Source organism: Podarcis raffonei, chromosome 10 (genome assembly GCF_027172205.1).
Source record: "Podarcis raffonei isolate rPodRaf1 chromosome 10, rPodRaf1.pri, whole genome shotgun sequence".
NCBI lineage: Eukaryota > Metazoa > Chordata > Lepidosauria > Squamata > Lacertidae > Podarcis > Podarcis raffonei.
In genome coordinates this window covers 72,623,386-72,646,121 of record NC_070611.1, presented here as the reverse complement: position 1 = coordinate 72,646,121, position 22,736 = coordinate 72,623,386, and the positions used below count along the sequence as shown (strand labels likewise).

The 22,736-nt window shown below is 48.4% G+C and overlaps 1 protein-coding gene across 8 annotated transcripts in view; it reads right to left on the bottom strand.

The window, feature by feature from the left end:
* FLNC (filamin C) overlaps window positions 1-18,038 on the bottom strand; it is a 121,599-nt gene extending 103,561 nt beyond the window's left edge. For 6 of the 8 annotated variants that reach the window (XM_053407050.1, XM_053407045.1, XM_053407046.1 and 3 more), the window contains exon 1: window positions 17,129-18,038. In XM_053407050.1, coding sequence (XP_053263025.1) covers window positions 17,129-17,483 — 355 coding nt within the window. In that variant the 5' untranslated portion in view covers window positions 17,484-18,038. The remainder of the gene's footprint in view (window positions 1-17,128) is intronic. The other 2 variants (XM_053407049.1, XM_053407053.1) reach the window with 1 other exon arrangement.
* Window positions 18,039-22,736: the final 4,698 nt, after the last annotated feature.

The following is a 22,736-nucleotide window of genomic DNA, read 5'->3' as shown; positions in this document are numbered from 1 at the left end:
CATCTGGTATGCAGGATGAGACCCTCCCTGCCCGCAGACTGTCTCGCCAGAGTGGTGCATGCTCTGGTTATCTCCTGCTTGGACTACTGCAATGCACTCTACGTGGGGCTACCTTTGAAGGTGACCTGGAAACTACAACTAATCCAGAATGCGGCAGCTAGACTGGGGACTCGGAGCGGCCACCGAGACCCATAACACCGGTCTTGAAAGACCTACATTGGCTCCCAGTACGTTTCCGAGCACAATTCAAAGTGTTGGTGCTGGCCTTTAAAGCCCTAAATGGCCCTGGCCCAGTATATCTGAAGGAGCGTCTCCACCCCCATCGTTCAGCCCGGACATGGAGGTCCAGCTCCGAGGGTCTTCTGGCGGTTCCCTCATTGCGAGAAGTGAGGCTATGGGGAACCAGACAGAGGGCCTTCTCGGTGGCGGCACACGCTCTGTGGAACGCCCTCCCACCAGATGTCAAAGAGATAAACAACTACCTGACATTCTGAAGACATCTTAAGGCAGCCCTGTTCAGGGAAGTTTTTAATATGTAACGCTGTACTGTTTTTAACACTTGATTGGGAGCCGCCCAGAGTGGCTGGGGAAACTCAGCCAGATGGGCGGGGTATAAATAATAAATTATTATTATTATTATTATTATTATTATTATTATTATGGATAAGAATCAATGGTGTGTGTGTGTGTGTGTATATATATATATATATATATATATATATATATATATATATATGTACACACACACACACACACACATATATATATATATATGAATGAATATGATGTTTTTTATTTAAATCAGATTTTTTAAAAATAAAATGCTTTTGGAGGAAAACTTTTACAGCAGAAAAGTTGTCCAAACATAAACAGTTAGTTTATTAAACCGCCCAATAATTTCAGAATTATCTGTCTATGTATTTCTAATAGTATAACCAAAGCTCCTGCAGCCAATCAGAAGCCACGGAAGCCCCATTGGCTGTTCAGGGTCCAAAGAACGCTCACAAACTGGAACACTCACTTCCTGGTTTGCGGCGTTCGGAAGCCAAAACGTCCAAGTACCAAGGCGTTCGGGATCCAAGGCAGGACTGCCTTAGTATATAAAGCTCTCAACAACTTGGGCCCAGTTAACCTACGAGGAACTGGCACTGCCACAAAATACCCATTCCACACTTTGGAACTCCTTGCCACTTGACATCAGGCAGGCATCTTCCCTGAACTCATTTTCACTCCTGCAAAAAGCATTTTTGGTCTGACAAGCCTACCCAGATGTTTAGAAAGTCGGTGCGAGTTTTAATCTGATTTCGGTCTATGGTTATCTTAGCAAATTTTAAAGTGATGAATTTTTTTAAAGTCGTGAATTTTTTATCGTTCCATCTTTTTCCTAAACCGCTTTGAGAGTTGTTTTGGTTTTTTTAACCACTCAAGCAGTGTATAAATTTTATGAAATAAAAAATAAATAAAATTAATATCACAAGGAGGGCGGGTGTGTGCAATGGTTTCAGTGGGTTGGATGGTGAATGTTCTCCGATGGTGACTTTGCTAGCGATTTCACCCTGGGAACGTTTGCAGGTGAAATAAGTGCTTGTGCATCCATAAAAGGTAAATGTAAAGGTAAAGGGGCCCCTGACCATTAGGTCCAGTCGCAGATGACTCTGGGGTTGCGGCGCTCATCTCACTTTATTGGCCGAGGGAGCCTGTAACCTGAAGCGTATGTAACCCGAGGTACCCCTGTACTCTCTTCCAAACTTAAAAATGGAAAGGATAATGCTGGTGGTCAACAAAAGAGGTTTAAAGACTCTCTCAAGGCAAATCATTAAAAAAGTAGGATAGGTAAAGTTAAAGGGACCCCTGACCATTAGGTCCAGTCGCGGACAACTCTGGGATTGCGGTGCTCATCTCGCTTTACTGGCTGAGGGAGCCGGCGTACAGCTTCCAGGTCATGTGGCCAGCATGACTAAGCCGCTTCTGGCGAACCAGAGCAGCGCATGGAAACGCCATTTACCTTCCCGCCAGAGCGGGACCTATTTATCTGCTTACACTTTGACATGCTTTTGAACTGCTAGGTTGGCAGGAGCAGGGACCGAGCGACGGGAGCTCACCCCGTCACGGGGATTCGAACCGCCGACATTCTGATCGGCAAGCCCTAGGCTCTGTGGTTTAGACCACAGCACCACCCACGTCCCTAGTGCATCCATACTTGCAACAAACAAACAAACAAACAAACAAAAACCTAGAAGCGATTTCTGAATGCTGCTGTTTTGCAAGTGGGATTTGGATGCACAACAGCAAATTCGGGTTGCGAAACTGAAACCTTCCTGGCGCTCTTGCATGACAAGTCTGCTGGCCCCCCCAAAAAAACTGGACTAAGAATGTAAGAAGCATCTGTTGAAGCAGTGACTCATCTCACAGCAGCCGGGCCATAAGGTTTCTGTCACTCTTATGGACCCCAAGTTAAAGGGGGGGTGTTTTGCCATAGGACTATCTCTGAGCCCCCTTGCAGTTATCTGTCGACACCTGTCCTTACCCGCATTCCACTAGGACAAAGATGGATTGGGCTTCTACCAACAGCTGAGGGCAAGAAGCGGCTGGTGGAAGATTCCTGGGATTCCAGGAACACCGCCGCCCCCCCCCAAGGCAAAGGGGGCACCTCCTTCTCTTCCAGATTTGGGGTTCCTGGGAATGCGACCGCACCCCATGGCCAGCTGCACGGTTAGAAAACTCCAGCACAATCCTAAAAGATGTCCAGCCCCAAGGCAGGGACAAGGGGAAATTTGCCGCTGAGCAACCAGCTTTCTGGGACGCGGGCGGCACTGTGGGTTAAACCACAGAGCCTAGGACTTGCCGATCAGAAGGTCGGCGGTTCGAATCCCCGCGACGGGGTGAGTTCCCGTTGCTTGGTCCCTGCTCCTGCCAACCTAGCAGTTCAAAAGCATGTCAAAAGTGCAAGTAGATAAATAGGTACCGCTCCGGCGGGAAGGTAAACGGCGTTTCCGTGCGCTGCTCTGGTTCGCCAGAAGCGGCTTAGTCATGCTGGCCACATGGACCTGGAAGCTGTACGCCGGCTCCCTGAGCCAGTAAAGCGAGATGAGCGCTGCAACCCCAGAGTCGGCCACAACTGGACCTAATGGTCAGGGGTCCCTTTACCTTTTAACCAGCTTTCTGGCCATTTATTTATTGCGTTTGTGCATAAACTTTATAGCACCTTATAAAAAAGGTCAAGGACCCCTGACCATTAAGTCCAGTCACGAATGACTCTGGGGTTGCAGCGCTCATCTCGCTTTACTGGCCGAGGGAGCCGGCGTTTGTCCGCAGACAGTTTTTCCAGGTCATGTGGCCAGTAGGACTAAGCCGCTTCTGGCAAAACCAGGGCAGCGCATGGAAACGCCGTTTAGCCTCCCACTGGAGCGGTACCTACCGTATTTTTCGCTCCATAAGACACACCATTTTCCTCCTAAAATGGCACAAAATGTGGTTACAAAGCACGGATCCACATGGATCCTCGGGATTTTTGCACTGGGTCACCCCAAATTCACCATCAGATCACATAGCATGTCCATGGCTGCAGCCTGCACCAAAAGAAATCACGCATCCACTGTTTCGTGGGGCTGCAATGGCGCAAAAACGTGGTTACAAAGCATGGATCCACATGGATCCTCAGGATTTTTGCACTGGACGACCCCAAACTCACCGTCAAATCACATATCATGTCTGTAGCCACAGCATGAACCACAAAAAACATACATCCACTGTTTCGTTCAGAATATTTTTTTTCTTGTTTTCCTCCTCTAAAAACTAGGTGCATCTTATGGTCAGGTGCCACTTATGGAGCAAAAAATACAGTATTTATCTACATGCACTGCATGCTTTCGAACTGCTAGGTTGGCAGGAGCAGGGACCGAGCAACGGGAGCTCACCCCGTCGCGGGGATTCAAACCGCCGACCTTCTGATCGGCAAGATCTAGGCTCAGCGGTTTAGACCACAGCACCTTATAGGCTTATAGAATTTCTTTCTTTCTTTAACCTGCAGTCTGCCCTTTACCTATGAGACGTCCTGCCCCACTGGAACTGGCACTACTGCATGTAATACCTGTTCTGCATTGGTAAGAACTCAATCATTTGGCGTAGCGGCACCTTGGAACTTTGGAACTCCCCGCCTAGTGATATCAGGCAGGCGCCTTCGCTGTATTCCTTCCAGCGCTTTCAAGAAACGTTCAAGAACTACACAACTTTTAGAAGACATCTGAAGGCAGCCCTGTTTTGGGAAGTTTTTAATGTTTGAGGTTTTATTATGTTTTTATATTTCGCTGGAAGCTGCAGGCCTGCACAGATGCTTAGAAAGTGGGTGAGGATTTTAATCTGTTTGATAGCGTTTTAACTTTTTGTATGCTTTACAGCATCGTTGGTGACTGTGCTGTCCTGCCTCTGCAATTGGAGGCAGCAGTGCATCTGAATACCCGTTGGGGGGAAACCACAGGAGTTGGGTTCGAATCCTGCTTTCCCAGAAGAGGCACTGGGCTGGCCACTGTGAGAACAGGACGCTGGACTAGATGGGCCATGGGCCTGATCCAGCACGCTCCTCTTGACACAAGAAGCTGCCTTATACAGAGTCAGTCCGCTGGGTCCATTGAGATCAGTGTTGTCCATACTGACCAGGCTCTCCGGGATTTCAGCCCTACCTGGAGGTGCTAGCAGGATTCGAATCTGGGACTCAACAACGTTGGGGTTGTCTAGAAAAAGCTTGACAACTTTTGGGGTTCTCCTGGTTTTTTTAAATATGGCAACCCTAGCAGAGAAAGCAGAGACATCACCTCGCCAACAAAGGTTCGTATAGTTCAAGCTCTGGTTTTCCCAGTAGTGATGTATGGAAGTGAGAGCTGGACCATCAAGAAGGCTGATCGCCGAAGAATGGATGCTTTTGAATTCTGGTGCTGGAGAAGACTCTTGAGAGTCCCATGGACTGCAAGAAGATCAAACCTCTCCATTCTGAAGGAAATCAGCCCTGAGTGCTCACTGGAAGGACAGATCCTGAAGCTGGGGCTTCAAGACTTTGGCCACCTCATGAGAAGAGAAGACTCCCTGGAAAAGACCCTGATGTTGGGAAAGATGGAGGGCACAAGGAGAAGGGGACGACAGAGGACGAGATGGTGGGACAGTGTTCTCGAAGCTACCAGCATGAGTTTGACCAAACTGCGGGAGGCAGTGGAAGACAGGAGGGCCTGGTGAGGTCTGGTCCAGGGGGTCACGAAGAGTCGGACACGACTAAACGACTAAACAGCAACAACCCTAGCTCATGTACGAGGCCAGGGAGTGGGGAGGGCAGGTTTTCCTAGAATGGGCACATCACAGCAGAGGCAACATTTGAGGGGCTTCCCGGCCGGCAGCTGAGTCCCTTGGCCTCTGGGGTGCCAGCCAGGCAATGCCAAGGTTGCCGCCCTTCCCCCCAAGGCCGGGAGGAGACTCTGTTACCAAAGATAGACAATGGAGCGCAAATGCCTTTGCCGTGGAGTTTCGGGAATGCCTGGCATCTCCCACAGGGAGCCCAGCTCCTCTCCTTCTATATATAAATATATACACACACACACATACGCCCTGAGCTGGTGTGGAACTGCCTGGTTCCTGGGGAAAGGGGCTGGATTGTAGAATTCTCGAGGGGCACCCAGCGGTCATCTAGTCCAACCCCGTTATGCAGGGGGAGGTCGTCTTCTTTGCACAGGCAGCTGGTGGGACAGGGATTCTTAGGAGCTGTGGGTGGGTGCTTCTCTTAAAGAGATTCTCTTTGCATCTTAACTATTTGGTTCTCTTTGCATCTGAACCACCCAATTTTTGAATCAGTGTCCAAGCCAAAATGTGACGACAGTGGCACCTTGGTTCTCAAACGCCTTGGTGCTCAAACAACTTGGAACCCAAACACTGCAAACCCGGAAGTAAGTGTTCTGGTTTGTGAATGTTTTTTGGGAGCCGAACGTGCTGCGTTTTGAGTGCTACACTTCCGATTTGAGTGTTACGCTGAGGTCTCTCTGTTTTTGCTATTTATCTTGCATTTTTGTCTTTGCAGCTCTTTTTTGTTTTGTTTTTGTGACTGTGTGGAACCCAGTTCAGCTACTGATTGATTGACGGCAGTACATCGTTTATAGCTTTCATTTTATGGATCAATGGTCTCGTTAGATAGTAAAATTCATATTAAATGGCTGTTTTTAAAAGTCTGGAACGGATTAATCCATTTTGCATTGCTTTCTATGGGAAAGCACGCCTTGGTTTTGGAACGCTTTGGTTTTGGAGCGGACTTCCGGAACGGATTAAGTTTTAGAACCAAGGTACCACTGTATTCCCATGAAAGCCACACTTCCTTAAGTCTGTATAACCATAGAATTGTAGAATTGGAAGGGACCCCAAGGATCATCTAGTCCACCCCCTGCAATGAAGGAACAGGCAGGTGATCGAACCTGCAACCTTGGCGTTATCAGCTCCACACTCTAACCAGCTGAGCCATCCATCCATTGCACCCCCATTTACTCACCTTTTGTCTAATCTAAAACGCTGATGGGGAGACGCTCCAACCCCTGAATCTTTTTCCAGTGGCCTCTTTCTGAAGCTTTTCCCACTCCACAATACAGTGGTACCTTGGTTCTCAAACTTAATCCGTTCCGGAAGTCCATTCCAAAACCAGGCATTTGCCTCCTGGCTGGGGAACCAAGGCTGAGCTTGGCAGTCCCTGCGCAATGTTGCTTAAAAGCTGCCTACACCTTTACCGTTTACAGTGGTCCCGTGATTCTCAAACTTAATCCGTTCAGGAAGTCCGTTCCAAAACCAAAGCGTTCCAAAACCAAGGCGCACTTTCCCATAGGAAGTAATGCAAAACGGATTAATCCGTTCCAGACTTTTAAAAACAACCCCTAAAGCAGCAATTTAACATGAATTTTACTATCTAACGAGACCATTGATCCACAAAATGAAAGCAATAAACAATGTACTGCAGTCACACAGTCAATCAATCCATCAGGAGCTGAACTGGGTTGCACACAGTCGCAAAAACGAAACAAAAAAAAAGAGCCACAAAAACGCAAAATAAAGAGCAAAAACAGACAGACCCCAACATAACACTCAAAACACAAGTGTGGCACTCAAAATGAAAGCGTGGCACTCAAAACGGAGCACGTTCGGCTTCCGAGAAACGTTCACAAACCGGAACACTTACTTCCGGGTTTGCAGCGTTTGGGTTCCAAGTTGTTTGAGTACCAAGGCGTCTGAGAACCAAGGTACCACTGTACCCTTTCAGAGGTGAGGCAGGGAGAACCATACACATGGCTCTGAATCATAGCTGTCAACTTTTCCCTTTCCTTGCGAGGAATCCTATTCGGAATAAGGGAATTTCCCTTAAAAAAGGGGGAAACGTTGACAGCTATGCTCTGAACGCAGATTTGCCTAACTGCGATTATGACAGTGGCTGTTTTGTTTCCAGTTCCTTTCCCAAGGATCACATGGAATCTGCCTTTTTAACACTGGGACGCTGTCTTTCTCCAGCTCTCTACTCTGTGTATCTGCTATATATATCTTGAGGCCAAAAAATCCAGGCTTCCAAAACTGCCTCCTTCGCCTCCCCCTAACCCTGGCGCTGGCTCAGATGGGAACAGCTGTTTGGAATGGGCTACCAATGCGGTCATTGCTTCCTAGAATGTGATCTTATCAGAGGCCTGGGCAGGCGGTGGTAGGGGGAGAGAGAGAGAGAGAGAGAGAGAGAGAGAGAGAGAGAGAGAGAGAGAGAGAGAAAGGATGAGAGGAGGGTGGCGAAGGGCCGGGAGACCCACACAGAAGTACTTTTGCAGACCCAGCAGCCGTTCCCCCCAAGTGAAGCCAGGAATGACTGAGCTGGTCAGGAGTCGCTTGGCAGTGGGTCAAGACCCTGGCTTGGCTTGAAAGAGCAGCTGATTCCCCCAGCTGACGCTTTGCTCCAAAGACGGGACTGGGCGCCAAGCCCAAATGCCACCGCTGCGGGCACCGCAGAGGTCATGCAGACCAACCCGCTCGTCGGCCCCGGGTCACCGGCACAGGATTTAACTGCAGCACTCTGGGAAATGGCTGCAGAGGAAAGGAGACCCCAACTTCCTGCCTTACAAGGGGTTAGACTAGATGAGACTCAAGGGTCCCTTCCTTTTTTTAATAATAATTTTTATTAATATTAACATATGAATTATAATACATACCACAAAACTTCACCACTTACACAATCTTTTTATGGACTCCCATCAGCACTTCTGATGATCCCCCGTTTTAACCACTTCTTATGCATTTCTTAAATTCATATTGCCTTTAATTATCATAACTAATCATCCTCCCCTTTATCCATTTTTGCAATAGTACCAATAATTCACCTCACAAAACTTCTCGCAAACCTACAAACGTACTTTGATCATCACTATTACTTTTCAAATAGTCTGTAAATTTACACCAGTCTTCTGTGAATTTCTGGTTCCGCAGATTTTGAATCCTTCCTGTTAGTTTGTCTAATTTTGCATAGTCCATTAATTTCATCCTCCATTCTTCTTTCGTCGGTAATTCTTCTTGCTTCCATTTTTGTGCTAATAATATTCTTGCTGCCATTGTTGCGTATAAAAGCAGCTTACGTTCTTTTCTATTTATATCACTTCCTACCATGCCCTGTAAAAATGTTTCTGGTTTCTTTATGAATGTATATTTCAACATTTTTTTCATCTCATTATATATCATTTCCCAGAAGCTTCCAGCTCGAAATTCTGTGGTTTTTTAGTTTAGGGGAAAGGCAAGTAACAGGAGACGAGATAAGGTGTTTGTAAAAATCATGCCCGGCGTGCGGAAGGTGGATGGAGAGATGTTTCTCTCCCTCTCTCGTGGGCATCCGACGAAGCTGAATGTTGGAAGATTCGGGACAGATGGACTGTGGAACTCCCTGCTACAAGAGGTGATGGCCACCAACTTGGATGGCTTTAAAAGAGGATGAGACGAATTTGTGGAGCAGGAGAGGGCTATCGATGGCTACTGGGCCTCATGGCTCTGCTCCAACGCTTCCTGGCAACCACAGGAGGAGAGAGAGATCTTGCGATCGAATCCTGCTTGCGGCCTAGGACCCTCGTACCTACAGGACCGCCTCTCCTGCTATGCCCCGTGGAGGACCTTAAGGTCCACAAATGACAGCACTTTGGAGGTCCCAAGCCGCAAGGTGGTTAGATTGGTCTCAACTAGGGCCAGGGCCTTTTCAGTACTGGCCCCAACTTGGTGGAACACTCTGTCCCAAGAGACTAGGGCCCTGCGGGACTGGACATCTTTCCGCAGGGCCTGCAAGACAGAGCTGTTCCACCTGGCCTTTGGTTTGGACTCTGTCTGACCCTTATGTCTCCCTCCCCTTATGGTTTTGATCTATGGGCTACTATTAAAATGAGGGTGCATTTTAAATTGCATGTTAACCTGTATTTTAAATTGTGGGGTTTTCCCCCCCTATTATGCTTTTATTGTAATCTTACTGGTGTTAGCCGCCCTGAGCCAGGCTCTGGCCGGGGACAGTGGGGTATAAATAAATTATTATTATTATTATTATTATTATTATTATTATTATTATTAAACAATATAATAACAAACAGCAGGACCAATTGTGCCCGGCTTGCACCATCGCTCTCTGCTCAGTAGCCGTGCCAAGGGGAGGGAGGGTTATAAATAAAATTTATTATTATATTATTATTACAGTGGTACCTCAGGTTAAGTATTTAATTCATTCCGGAGGTCCATACTTAACCTGAAACTGTTCTTAACCTGAAGCACCACTTTAGCTAATGGGGCCTCCTGCTGCCGCACGATTTCTATTCTCATCCTGAAGCAAAGTTCTTAACCCGAGGTACTATTTCTGGGTTAGCAGAGTCTGTAACCTGAAGCGCATGTAACCAGAGGTACCACTGTAAAGGAGTCTGTGACTTGTTGGCCGTTCTTTCTGGTCCCTTATGCACCTTATGCATTCTGAAGGAAATCAGCCCTGAGTGCTCACTGGAAGGACAGATCCTGAAGCTGAGGCTACAATACTTTGGCCACAACATTAGAAGAGAAGACTCCCTGGAAAAGACCCTGATGTTGGGAAAGATAGAGGGCACAAGGAGAAGGGGACGACAGAGGACGAGATGGTGGGACAGTGTTCTCGAAGCGACCAGCATGAGTTTGACCAAACTGCGGGAGGCAGTGGAAGACAGGAGGGCCTGGCGTGCTCTGGTCCAGGGGGTCACGAAGAGTCAGACACAACTAAACGACTAAACAACTACATGCGCCTGACTGGCATCCCTGAGAAGCAAGGGCTGCTGTGCTCCAAATGGGCTGCCTCTGGCCGGATCCAGGCTGGCTCAGCTTGTTGTTGACGCTTGCGCCAGCTGTGCGCAGGGGCCCTAATCTGCTTAAAGAGAGAAATTCCCACACTGGGCTGGCACGGGGGCACCGGACCAAGGCTGGCACCGCACAGCTGCCTCCCCGTGAACTTGAGCAGAAACCTTATTATTGTTGTTATGGTTTTTGAAAATTAAAAAAAGAACTTGAGCAGAAAGCGAGCCGCGGTGGGACTGCAGAGGGGCACTCGAGACCCCCAAGCCCCTCCCTCCACTTGCCCCCCACCGCCAGCCAAGGAAAACATAGGGGAACAATTCTTGTTGACAGGAGTCCAGTCTTATGAGGTCTCCCTGCCCACCAAGCCGCTTGGCTTCTCTCCATCCTGTTCTGCACAGTCAAGCACATTTCCTTTCAAAGGGAGAGAGGGATGTTTGGCAGAGCTCCTCTCCCTCCCTCCCTCCCTCCCCACCACCACCCCCCAAAAAAATGCCAGTACAGGCGAAGCAGACTGAGCAGAGCAAAGCGATGAAGACGTGAAGAGTGTCTGGAGGCGGTTGGAGGATGGATGGCGGCTAACAGATTGAGGTTGAATCCTGACAAAACAGTAGTACTGTTTCAGGGGGACAGGAGGCAGGCGGGTGTGGGGTACTCCCTGGTCCTGAATGGGGCAACTGTGCCCCTGAAGGACCAGGTGCGCAGCCTGGGAGTCATTCTGGACTCACAGCTGTCCATGGAGGCACAGGTCAGTTCTGTGTCCAGGGCAGCTGGCTGCCAGCTCCATGGTACGCAGGATGAGACCCCACCTGCCCGCAGACTGTCTTGCCAGAGTGGTGCATGCTCTGGTTATCTCCTGCTTGGACTACTGCAATGCGCTCTACATGCGGCTACCTTTGAAGGTAGCCCGGAAACTACAACTAATCCAGAATGCGGCAGTTAGACTGGGGACTGGGAGCAGCTGCCGAGACCACATAACACCAGTCCTGAATGACCTACATTACCTACATTGGCTCCCAGTACGTTTCCGAGCACAATTCAAAGTGTTGGTGCTGCCCTTGAAAGCCCTAAACGGCCTCGGTCCAGTATCCCTGAAGGAGCGTCTCCACACACATCGTTCTGCCCAGACACTGAGATCCAGCACCGAGGGCCTTCTGGCGGTACCCTCATTGCGAGAAGTGAGGTTTCAGGGAACCGGGCAGAGGGCCTTCTCGGTGGTGGCGCCTGCCTTGTGAATGCCCTCCCACCAGATGTCAAAACTAATAGTATCTCATCTCCAGCTGAAATTAACCAGTGTACAGTTATAATTTTTCTGTAGTTAACTGAATACAGTCAAACAGTTGAGATAATCAGTCAGAAGGCAAAAAAATGCAATTTCAGCTGGAGATGAGGAAACTGGAATTAGCAGCTATGGAGAATCAAAATAATATTAATAACACCAGTAGTCAGTGTGCATGCACACGAAAGCTCATACCAATAACAAACTTAGTTGGTGTAAGGTTGTACACTCTTGTAAAATCAGGAAACCACATCCTTGACAAACATCCTGCCTAGTAGACACTGAAATCTTGTCCCCTGTTGGCCAAGGGAAATTTGGCAGCCGAAACTGCCACCCGGGAAATATCAGTTTTCTATGAGACTGCGTATGGGTTTGCTTGTTTTAAGTTACTAGCCCTCAGGGCTGCAGGAGAGTGGCATTCAAATCTGTGAACGGTGCCAGGAAGAAAGTAGGATAGTTAATTTTTTTTTTTTGCAGGGCACCAATAGTCTGCAGAGACGCTTATACACAGACCCCCAACCCCGTGACCGACTGAAGCCAAGCCAAATAAATTGTTGAGGGAGTCCAAATATGCGCAGAAACATCATTATTCCTTGCGTTATTTATTCAGGCTGCTGGATTTGGCTGATCTTGGCACAGAGTCGTGTAAATAGCCTATTCATCTCCCGCCTGTCCCGTTCCTTCCTTCTACCTTGACCCCAGTCTCCCCCTTGGCTTATCACAAGTGAAGGCCGCTGACAAGGATGGCTTGAAAAGAGGGAACAGATGATTTCTGGACGATACAAGGCACTAGGGCTATGTCCTCCCCTCCACTTTTGCAAGCAGCAACACCTCTCAACAAGCAGTCTTAGAAACTCAGATATATAAGTTGGGAGCCAAACGGCTCCGTAAACAAAGCTGGCAGTCGCCAACAACAGAACGTCTAGTTGCCATTTGGGGGCAAGGCTCTTATTTTTCAAATGATGCACTGACTGCGATTAATTGTCACTTAAACATCTGGCTAGATCAGATGACAGCCTTGAGCTTGGTTAAAAGCTTTGAGAGCCCAGAGATGAAAAGTCGCTTGATCCAGGGACAATCCACATATATATTGGCTAATAATAATAATAATTTATTATTTATACCCCGCCCATCTGGCTGAGTTTCCCCAGCCACTCTGGGCGGCTCCCAATCAAGTGTTAAAAACAATACAGCATTAAATATTAAAAACTTCCCTAAACAGGGCTGCCTTCAGATGTCTTTTAAAGATAGGATAGCTGCTTATTTCCTTGACATCTGAAGGGAGGGTGTTCCACAGGGTGGGTGCCACCACCGAGAAGGTCCTCTGTCTGGTTCCTTCTCGCAATGAGGGAACTGCCAAAAAGCCCTTGGAGCTGGACCTCAGTGTCTGGGCTGGATGATGGGGGTGGAGACATATGACATCTTTTTCTTAATGGGGACACGGTCCATTCATAAAGTGGGAATATTCTTCCCAACCGTGAGCAGGGCAATGGGGTGGGGTCAGCGAAGGCAAGAGGCAACCATTCATACAGGAAACCAGGCAGAGGGCCTTCTCGGCGGTGGCGCCTGCCCTGTGGAACGCCCTCCCACCAGATGTCAAAGAGAACAACAGCTACCAGACATTTAGAAGACATCTGAAGGCAGCCCTGTTTAGGGAAGCTTTTAATGTCTGATGCATTACCGTATTTCAATATTGTGCTGGAAGCCGCCCAGAGTGGCTGGAGAAGCCCAGCCAGATGGGTGGGGTATAAATAATAAATTATTATTATTATTATTACTCTAAGGTGGTTCACTGCTCCTGCTCAGACAGCACAGAGAGTGAGTTTTTGTTTCCTGAAATTCATTCCGATTGTGCAGGTAAAATAGAATGGATAGAATTCTGCAGGGTGTGGGGTGATGGTGTGAAAACAGTCCCAGTCCAAGGACCCCCCAGGCATGCACCTCCAGGTGGTGGAGAATTCAGGCACCATCCTGGCACCCGGGCATCTTCACTCAGCCAAAAGCGACCGAAAGCCAGGTGCAAAATGCGCCTGGAGAATTTCGAACGCTGGGAGCAAAAGTGGGAGAAGGCTGTTGCTCTCATTTCCTACTTGCTAGCTTCCCGCTGGGGCATCTGATTGGCTGCTGTAGGAACAGGAGGCAGGAACCGATTTGCTTCTGGCCTGATCCAGAACAGGGCCAGACTTTGGTAATATGGCTCCCTGAGCGAGGACAATATTTGGCGCCCCCACCTTAAATATTTATTATTTTCACACTAATTCCTTTGGGTACAGTTGGTTTTCTATTGAACTTCTCAGAAGGTGCCCATATAAATATAGCTGCTATTATTATTATTATTTGGACACGGGTGGCATTGTGGGTTAAACCACTGAGCCTAGAACTTGCTGATCAGAAGGTTGGCGGTTCAAATCCCCGCGACGGGGTGAGCTCCCGTTGCTCGGTCCCTGCTCCTGCCAACCTAGCAGTTCCAAAGCACGTCAAAGTGCAAGTAGATAAATAGGTACCACTCTGGCGGGAGGTAAACGGTGTTTCCGTGCGCTGCTCTGGTTCTCCAGAAGCGGCTTAGTCATGCTGGCCACATGACCCAGAAGCTGTACGCCGGCTCCCTCGGCCAGCAAAGCGAGATGAGCGCCGCAACCCCAGAGTCGGCCACGACTGGACCTAACGGTCAGGGGTCCCTTTACCTTTATTATTATTATCATTATCATCATCATTATGTGCCCCCTCGGCTCAGCACCTTGTGTGGGGGAACTTCCCGCAACATCCTAAATCCAGTGCTATCCGGTAGCAAATTTAGACTGCAAGCTGCTTGCGTCAGAGGAAAGCCTTCGGTTTATTCAACTCTAATAAGCACAGCAGTGGTAAAAATAATTATAATTACAGGGCGTGGGAGTGACTTAGCTCGGTCTATAAGCCCAAGTTCGGCTGGGCAAATGATTCATTGCATTTACCTTATATCCCACTTTATTCTCCCAGGAGCTCAAAGTGGCTTACATGGTTCTGCCTCTCCCCTCGTTTCTAATCCCCAAAACAGCCTTGCGAGGTAGGCCAAGCTGAGAGGCAGTGACCGGCACCCAGAGGACACCCCAGGGGGCTTCATGAAGCCAAGTGGAGATCTGAACCCTGGTCTCACCCGGGTTTTAGTCTGACACTCTAAGCTAGACTGGGGACTGGGAGCGGCCGCCGAGATCTTATAACACCGGTCTTGAAAGACCTATACTGGCTCCTAGTACGTTTCCGAACACAATTCAAAGTGTTGGCGCTGACCTTGAAAGCCCTAAATGGCCCCGGCCCAGTAGACCTGAAGGAGTGTCTCCACCCCCATCGTTCAGCCTGGACACTGAGGTCCAGCGTTGAGGGCCTTCTGGCGGTTCCCTCACTGCGAGAAGCCAAGTTACAGGGAACCAGGCACAGGGCCTTCTTGGTGGTGGCGCCTGCCCTGTGGAACGCCCTCCCACCAGATGTCAAAGAGAAGAACAACTACCAGACTTTTAGACGAAATCTGAAGTCAGCTTTTAATGTTTAATAGGTTATTGTATTTTAGTGTTCTGTTGGAAGCCACCCGGAGTGGGGAAACCCAGTCAGATGGGCAGGGTATAAATAATAAATTATTATTATTATTATTATTATTATTATTATTATTATTAACCACTACACTTTACAGCTACTGGGGGGGAAATCTGAAGGCTTAATTAAGCCTTGGGAGGTTCAGAATCAGCAAGGGCAAGTATGTAAAACCTGCCTGCTGCTGCAATAAGAGAGAGCCGGGAGTCCCCCTAGGCCCAGGATTCAGAAGCCCCTCATATTCTGAATTCTTCTGCCCCACACTGCAATAGCCAAGGGACTTGGGAGATGTATCTCCCCATTCTGGGAGACCAAGTACCTCTTGCTGTTAGACAACTGCAGCTCTATAGTATTTCGTGCAATATATAATCATAGAACCACGAGCGTCACCCAGTCCAGCTCCCTGCAGCCCAGGAATCTTCCGTTATTTTTAATTAGAATTGCATACCACCCTTCCTCTGAAGATCTCAGGGCAGTTTCGCAGCATAAAAACACAAGACAGAAACACAAAACCCCTCATCAAAAGCAAGAATGAGAACTACAAACCAATAACCCCGTTTCCCACAAACACGTTTAAAAGGATACAGGATGTGTGCATACAATAGCCCTGAAAGGCAGGCAGCTCTTATCACCACACTTAATTGATGCAACAAAAAACAGAATAAAATACAGTCTAAAACATGAATAACAATAAATCCAGAATTCAAAAATCAATTTAGGGGGGAAATCCACCCAATAAACATTAGGTGATCACCAGGGCTAGCTGGCTAAATTAGTCCTATTTGGGCCAGGGGAGAATTAGATGTGGGATCCCAGAGCCGGTAATCTTCATAAAAGGGGGAATTTCTTTCCACTGTGGTCTGAATATTATGTGGCACCCTTGATGGTGCTCGTTCCACAGATCAAACTGGTCTAGTGAGAGTCAACTGGTCCCAAGCTGTGAAGGGCTTTATGTACTAATAGTGACATCTTGATCCTGGCTTTGCAAATGGGCAAGCAGTGTTTATTTTCTGCAGACCCCTGCCAGCGACTGTGCTACTGCATTCTCTTGAGCAAACAAAATCTCTCAACGCAGCAGTGTATTTTCAGTAGATTCATACTGACATCAGAAGACCCATAAGCAGGAAAGACCAACATTCTCCTCTCCTGTAGAATCCAGAATCCATTGCTGCCCCTGACCACGGCCAAGAGGAACTCTGTCTAACCCAGAGAACTTCCATCCCATCTGAAGCTGCTCCGAGAAAGTGCTCATTTTGAAGCTCCGCCTCTCTGGGACCGACTAAGCAGCAGCAGCAGCTGCGAATGCAACCGTGTAATCCCTCTCTCGGCCGGGACTAAGTAGCGCTCTGTGTAACCTGGGAAGCTGGCGGCCCATCAGAGGATAGCCTCCCCGCAAGGGCTGCCAGCTGTCCTTTTCTGCAAGAAACCTAACATGCAAACTGGGCAGTAAGAAACCAGCGCTAATACCTGTCTCTTTATAAATAAAATATTTGTGCCGTAAAAATATATATCAAAGCGGTTCGCAGGAATAGCAACAGAAAAACACACCATAAATACCATTAAGATTTTTTTAAACAACAACAGCAAGAACCAGATGTCCATTCCGAATTTCCTGCACAGGCCCGGAGGCGGAGAAAAGTTTCCAGCGGGCGTGTGAAAGTTGGCACAGAGGGCGCCTGCTGCCCTTAGCCCTCGCAGACCAAGAGACCTGTGTAACGCCGGAAGACGCAGCCACAAACCCCCTTCCTCTACCAAACCGTTTTCCACGCGCCCCTCTCTAAGACAGGCGCACACAGAGACCCTGCGCGCGCGCGCCTCCTCCCGGGTCCACACCCCTTGATCGCTAGTGGGGGGGGCGCGTAGAAATGGGGGCTGGGGAAAAAACCCCGGGGGGATCCCCCACCCTCGCCCCCTCCTCCTGCCAGGGCGCGTCCCCCTCCTCCAGCAACTCACCGATGGAGACCAGCTTGATGTGTTCCCGGTCGAGGAACTCCAGCGCCACCGAGACGTTCTCCAGTTTCATCTGCCTGAAGTTGGGGCGCGCGTGGTACTTTCGGTACATCTTCTTCTGGCTCAGGACCTCGAGGAGACCGATGAGCTTCAAGCCGTCGCTCAGGTCCTTCTGCAAGTCGCCGATGCGCTTGTTCATGCATTTGAGGTGCTCGTTGCACCAGCGCGTAAAAGTGTTCTGCTGAATCTTCTTCCAGGGCGCGTCCTCGGCCAGGTCTTTCTCGGTGGCCGGCATCTCCTCCTGCTCCTCTTGGTAATAAGTTTGGGGGGCCTGGTCGTAGTAACTGTTGCTATTCATCCTGAATTATTGTTATTTTGTTTCGGGAAGGAAGGAAGTGGGTCTGTCCGTTCAAAGAGAGCAGCTCCGAGAAAGGGGAGCGAAGGAGCGAAAGGGACGAGGAGAGACCAAAATCCAAGCGGCGCAAAAAGTTGCTCGCGGCGAGTTGGGATCGACTAGCGGGGGGTGAAATTGAGCAGACCGAAGAGGAGGAAGAAAGGGCTCGAAACCCACCTTGTTTGTTTTAAATTGGGGGCGGGGGGTTTCTTCCTGGGCTCTCCAACTTTCCTTCCCAAAATCCAGAGGCGCGGCGCTTCGCCCCGAAGCGGGTGAAAACAGTATCCAGAAAACGGATCAGCGAGGGTGGAGAAAATTAATCCACAAAAACGGTCTGCTGCTGCTGCTTCTATTTTCTTTTGTTTCCCTTTTCTGATTCCTTCTTCCTTTCAGCTGGGATTTCGGAGGCAAGCGAAGAGAGGAAAGACAGGCAGGGAGGACAGCGGAGAGAGAGAGAGTGAGAGAAAAGAGGGCGTGTGTTGCGAGTTTTCCTGGCTCATTCAAAAGTGGAAGGTCCGGGGCAAAGGAGGGGTTTTTAAAAAGCTTTCCCCCACCCCACCCCTCGCCCCCCAACCAACCAACCAGCCACCCCCTTGTTCCACGTCAGGAGGAAGGACTCCCAGGAATGCCTGTGCTGTGACCATATACAACGATGAGATGAGTAACTGGCTCCCAATCGCCCCCTGAGATAATTCAGGAGCTGTGGATTGGGCGCTATGGATAGCAAAGGGGCAGGGATTGGCTCTGCCAGGAGCAGATCTCCCCCCCACACACCCGTTACAAACTCCACACTGCTCTACACCCCCCTCCAACCCAACCCACTTCTTCAGGCTGGAAAGTTAGGGATGTATCAGTTGCTATTTTTAAGATTCTCCCCCCCCCAGTCCACAAATGGGGGGGTTGGATATTGTTAGGATTTGTCTTCTTTTGAATATGGGAAGGGGAGGGGGGAAGCAGCCGGCCTCTGGCCTCAGTTCTTTGGATCCAATGGCTGCTAGAAAGGGGGGGAGTTTAAATGGGGGAGTTGTGGGGGGGCGCAAAAGGTTTGTTGGGGGCGGGCGCAGAACTGTAAGATGGGGAATCGGATGTGCCTTTGAAAGCCCACCTGATTAAATTCAGGGGAACTAATAATAATAATAATAATAATAATAATAATAATAATAATAATTTTATTTATACCCTGCCCTCCCCGGCCAAAACCCAGCTCAGGGCAGCTAACACCAGGTATAAAAACGATTGATTAAAATACAACTTAAAAACAAAATTAAGTACAACATTAAAATGCAGCCACATTTCAGTAGAAACTCAAATCAAAAACTTTTGGGGATGAAAATGTCAAATCTTCACCAAGGCCAACTATCCAGACTGGTCCTACGTGGGCCAGAAAAAAGCCAGGGAAGTCCCCAAATAGGAGTTCCATCACAGAAGGAGAAAGGAAAAAAGGAAAGAAGGGGAGGGGATCAAGTTGATTCCAAGCCAAAGGCCAGGTGGATCGTCCACACACACACACACACACACACACACGGGGTTCAGAATGACTGAGCATCTTGAACCCATCACTTGTGGATGCAGTTACGGCAGCGCAAGTGGAAGAGCGTCGTGTTTTTCTTAAAAGCCAAGTGTTTTAGTATTCTGAAAAGTATGGTTTGCAGAGGTGGGAAATCTTTACACACACATACACACACACCTCAGGGGAGCAAAGAGGCCCAGTTTGTGCAACTCAGTTGTCATCAGTTGACTCCTTGATACTCAAGTGGCAAGCCGCATGGAAGTTTCCCTGAGCAGAGCCCACAGCACCAGCAAGATTCGAACCCGAGTCTTCCACACTCAAGCTCTCACACACCCTTTCTTGATCTACTTTGGCTCGCCCTCTTTGCAGAGGTTACAGTATATTAATAAAAATAAATAATTCAGAAATACAGGTGCAACCTGGATAGCTTTTACTCCAAAGAGTGAAGTGTCAGTACAGGCATTATTATTATTATTATTATTATTATTATTATTATTATTATTACTAGGTTTTATATATTCCCTTCCTCATAAGATCACAAGGTATAAAACACAGGATAAAAGCAAGTAAATAATTAAAAACAAAACAGCAGAACAATAAGGGCCGCAGTCACATTTAAAAGACTCTTCAAGGCCTGGTTGAAGAGGTCCGTTTCCTCCTAGGCCCTGCCACCTAAAAATATATAATGAAGGCGCCAGGCGTTGCTCACACATGGACACACACTCCCCTTTGCCACCTATGAATGTGGAACAAAACTATCCAAACACCTCCTTCCTTTCCCACACTGTGCACAGCAAATACTTAAAATACTTTGAACTCTTTCTTTCCATTATTTTCATCCTCTCCCCCACCCCCCAAAACCACCCCTCGCTCACGGTTAAAAAGCAATTAAACTCCAATGGGATTATAACAATAAAAAAAAAACCCAAATCTATTTAAATGCAGATTATTTTATACTATTTACAGTGGTACCTCGGGTTAAGAACTTAATTCGTTCCGGAGGTCCGTTCTTAACCTGAAACTGTTCTTAACCTGAGGTACCACTTTAGCTAATGGGGCCTCCCGCTGCCGCCGCCACGCAATTTCTGTTCTCATCCTGAAGCAAAGTTCTTAAGCCGAGGTGCTATTTCTGGGTTAGCGGAGTCTGTAACCTGAAGTGTATGTAACCTGAAGCGTCTGTAACCCAAGGTACCACTGTATATCCAAACTGAGGACCAATAGTATGACTCAGGGGTATGGCAAACTCTCTCTACGTCGGTGACATATTTTCTGGGTCATGGCTGATGATGTACATGTAGTTTTGGGAGCTGGTGGGGGAACCGGAGAGGGAGAAGCAGTGATTTCCTCGCCTCGGGGAGTGTGCAAATGATATCACCCCGTCGAGCTGTGCATCCATGTGCATTTTACGCACTGGAAGCTGCTGGAGTTTTCTCCTCCTCTGTGGTGTCACCCTGGCTCAAAAAAGGTGCCTTCTCATGGAACGGTTGAAAGCTGACTCCTCGCACAGCTGCAGGAGGGAGGGAGAGAGGCCTGGGCCCTGTTTCATTTTTCTCTTATGATGCTGCTGCCACCCAAAATAGCCCATGAGCTGTGCAGTCACCCTGACGTGCTGCGTCGAGAGGGGGTGCGCACCGGACGGGCAGCTCAAGGAGGGATTTGCATTGTAAACAGCACCCACTCGGCTAACGGAGCGTCCACGCTGGCCCATCGCAGGGGCATCAGCTTTCTCTGGAGGGGGGGTGTGGAGTCCAGCAGGAACTCGCAGGACAGAAGGCACTGACTGAGCGCCATTCGACCCCGAGCCCAGACACTCGACTAGTGGCATGTCAAAGCCAAAAGAGCATGCCCTCCAGTATTTCTCCGTTGAAAATAGGGACGTCCGACTCCATGATGAAGATGATAATCATTATTTTACTACTTCTACCCTGCCCATGGGACTGCCACTCTGGGAGGTGAAATAAAAAATTTAAGGTCTTATGGGACACGGGTGGCGCTGTGGGTTAAACCACAGAGCCTTGTTGTTGTGTAGTCGTTTAGTCGTGTCCGACTCTTCGTGACCCCCTGGACCAGAGCACGCCAGGCACTCCTGTCTTCCACTGCCTCCTGCAGTTTGGTCAAACTCAGGCTGGTCGCTTCGAGAACACTGTCCAACCATCTCGTCCTCTGTTGTCCCCTTCTCCTTATGCCCTCCATCTTTCCCAGCATCAGGGTCTTTTCCAGGGAGTCTTCTCTTCTCATGAGGTGGCCAAAGTCTTGGAGCCTCAGCTTCAGGATCTGTCCTTCCAGTGAGCACTCAGGGCTGATTTCCTTCAGAATGGAGAGGTTTGATCTTCTTGCAGTCCATGGGACTCTCAAGAGTCTCCTCCAGAACCACAATTCAAAAGCATCAATTCTTCGGCGATCAGCCTTCTTTATGGTCCAGCTCTCACTTCCATACATCACTACTGGGAAAACCATAGCTTTAACTATACGGACCTTTGTTGGCAAGGTGATGTCCCTGCTTTTTAAGATGCTGTCTAGATTTGTCATTGCTTTTCTCCCAAGAAACAGGCGTCTTTTACTTTTGTGACTGCTGGGACTTCCAACTCCATGATGATGATGAAGATGATAATAATTATTATTGTTTTACTACTTGTACCCTGCCCATGTGACTGGGCTGCCCCAACCACACTGGGAGGTGAAATAAAAAATTTAAGGTCTTATGGGACGCGGGTGGCGCTGTGGGTTAAACCACAGAGCCTAGGACTTGCCGATCAGAAGGTCAGCGGTTCGAATCCCCTGCTCCTGCCAACCTAGCAGTTCGAAAGCACATCCAAGTGCAAGTAGATAAATAGGTACCGCTTCGGCGGGAACATAGCTGTCAACGTTTCCCTTTTTTTAAGGGAAATTCCCTTATTCCGAATAGGATTCCTCGCAAGAAAAGGGAAAAGTTGACAGCTATGAACAGGAAGGTGAACGGTGTTTCCGTGCGCTGCTCTGGTTTGCCAGAAGTGGCTTAGTCATGCCGGCCACATGACCTGGAAGCTGTACGCCGGCTCCCTTGGCCAGTAGAGCGAAATGAGCGCCACTACCCCAGAGTCAGCCACAACTGGACCTAATGGTCAGGGGTCCCTTTACCCTTTACTATATAGAATAAATGTTCATAAATGTACCAAGCAAACACGTACATAAATATATAAACCACATGTCTGAAGCAGCACAGGAAAACATCACTGGAACCGTTTTGGCTCCCAAACTGACCAAATGATTTCTCTGCAAGGTCAATGAAAATGGAAATGCCTCCCCATTGTCTTTTCCTTCACAAATCCTGTGTTTGAATAGGGTGAGCCTGTGACCTGGCTCAGGAACTAAGTATTTATCATTACAAAAGACTGGCCAGGCTCCCCAGGGTATCCAATCAAGTAAGCATTAACAGGTAACCTGTCAGACAGGAGATAAACAACGCACTCAGATTTCTGTTGCAGACCACCCTTTCTGGGACCGTCTTTCTCACAAAACATGGGGAAAGGTTGGCCAAAATCTTTCTCTTTTAGCTCCAAGAGGCTGGGAAGTTTCTGTGTTTTTCATAAAGTTATCCCTAGTAGAAAAGTTTCTGTATTTTCTACGAGGGATAACAGACACAGGTATAGCAAGGGAAGATCAGAAAATATTCCTCTATGCCACAGGAGCGGCAAGGATCCTAATTGCTAAAAACTGGGAAAAAGAAA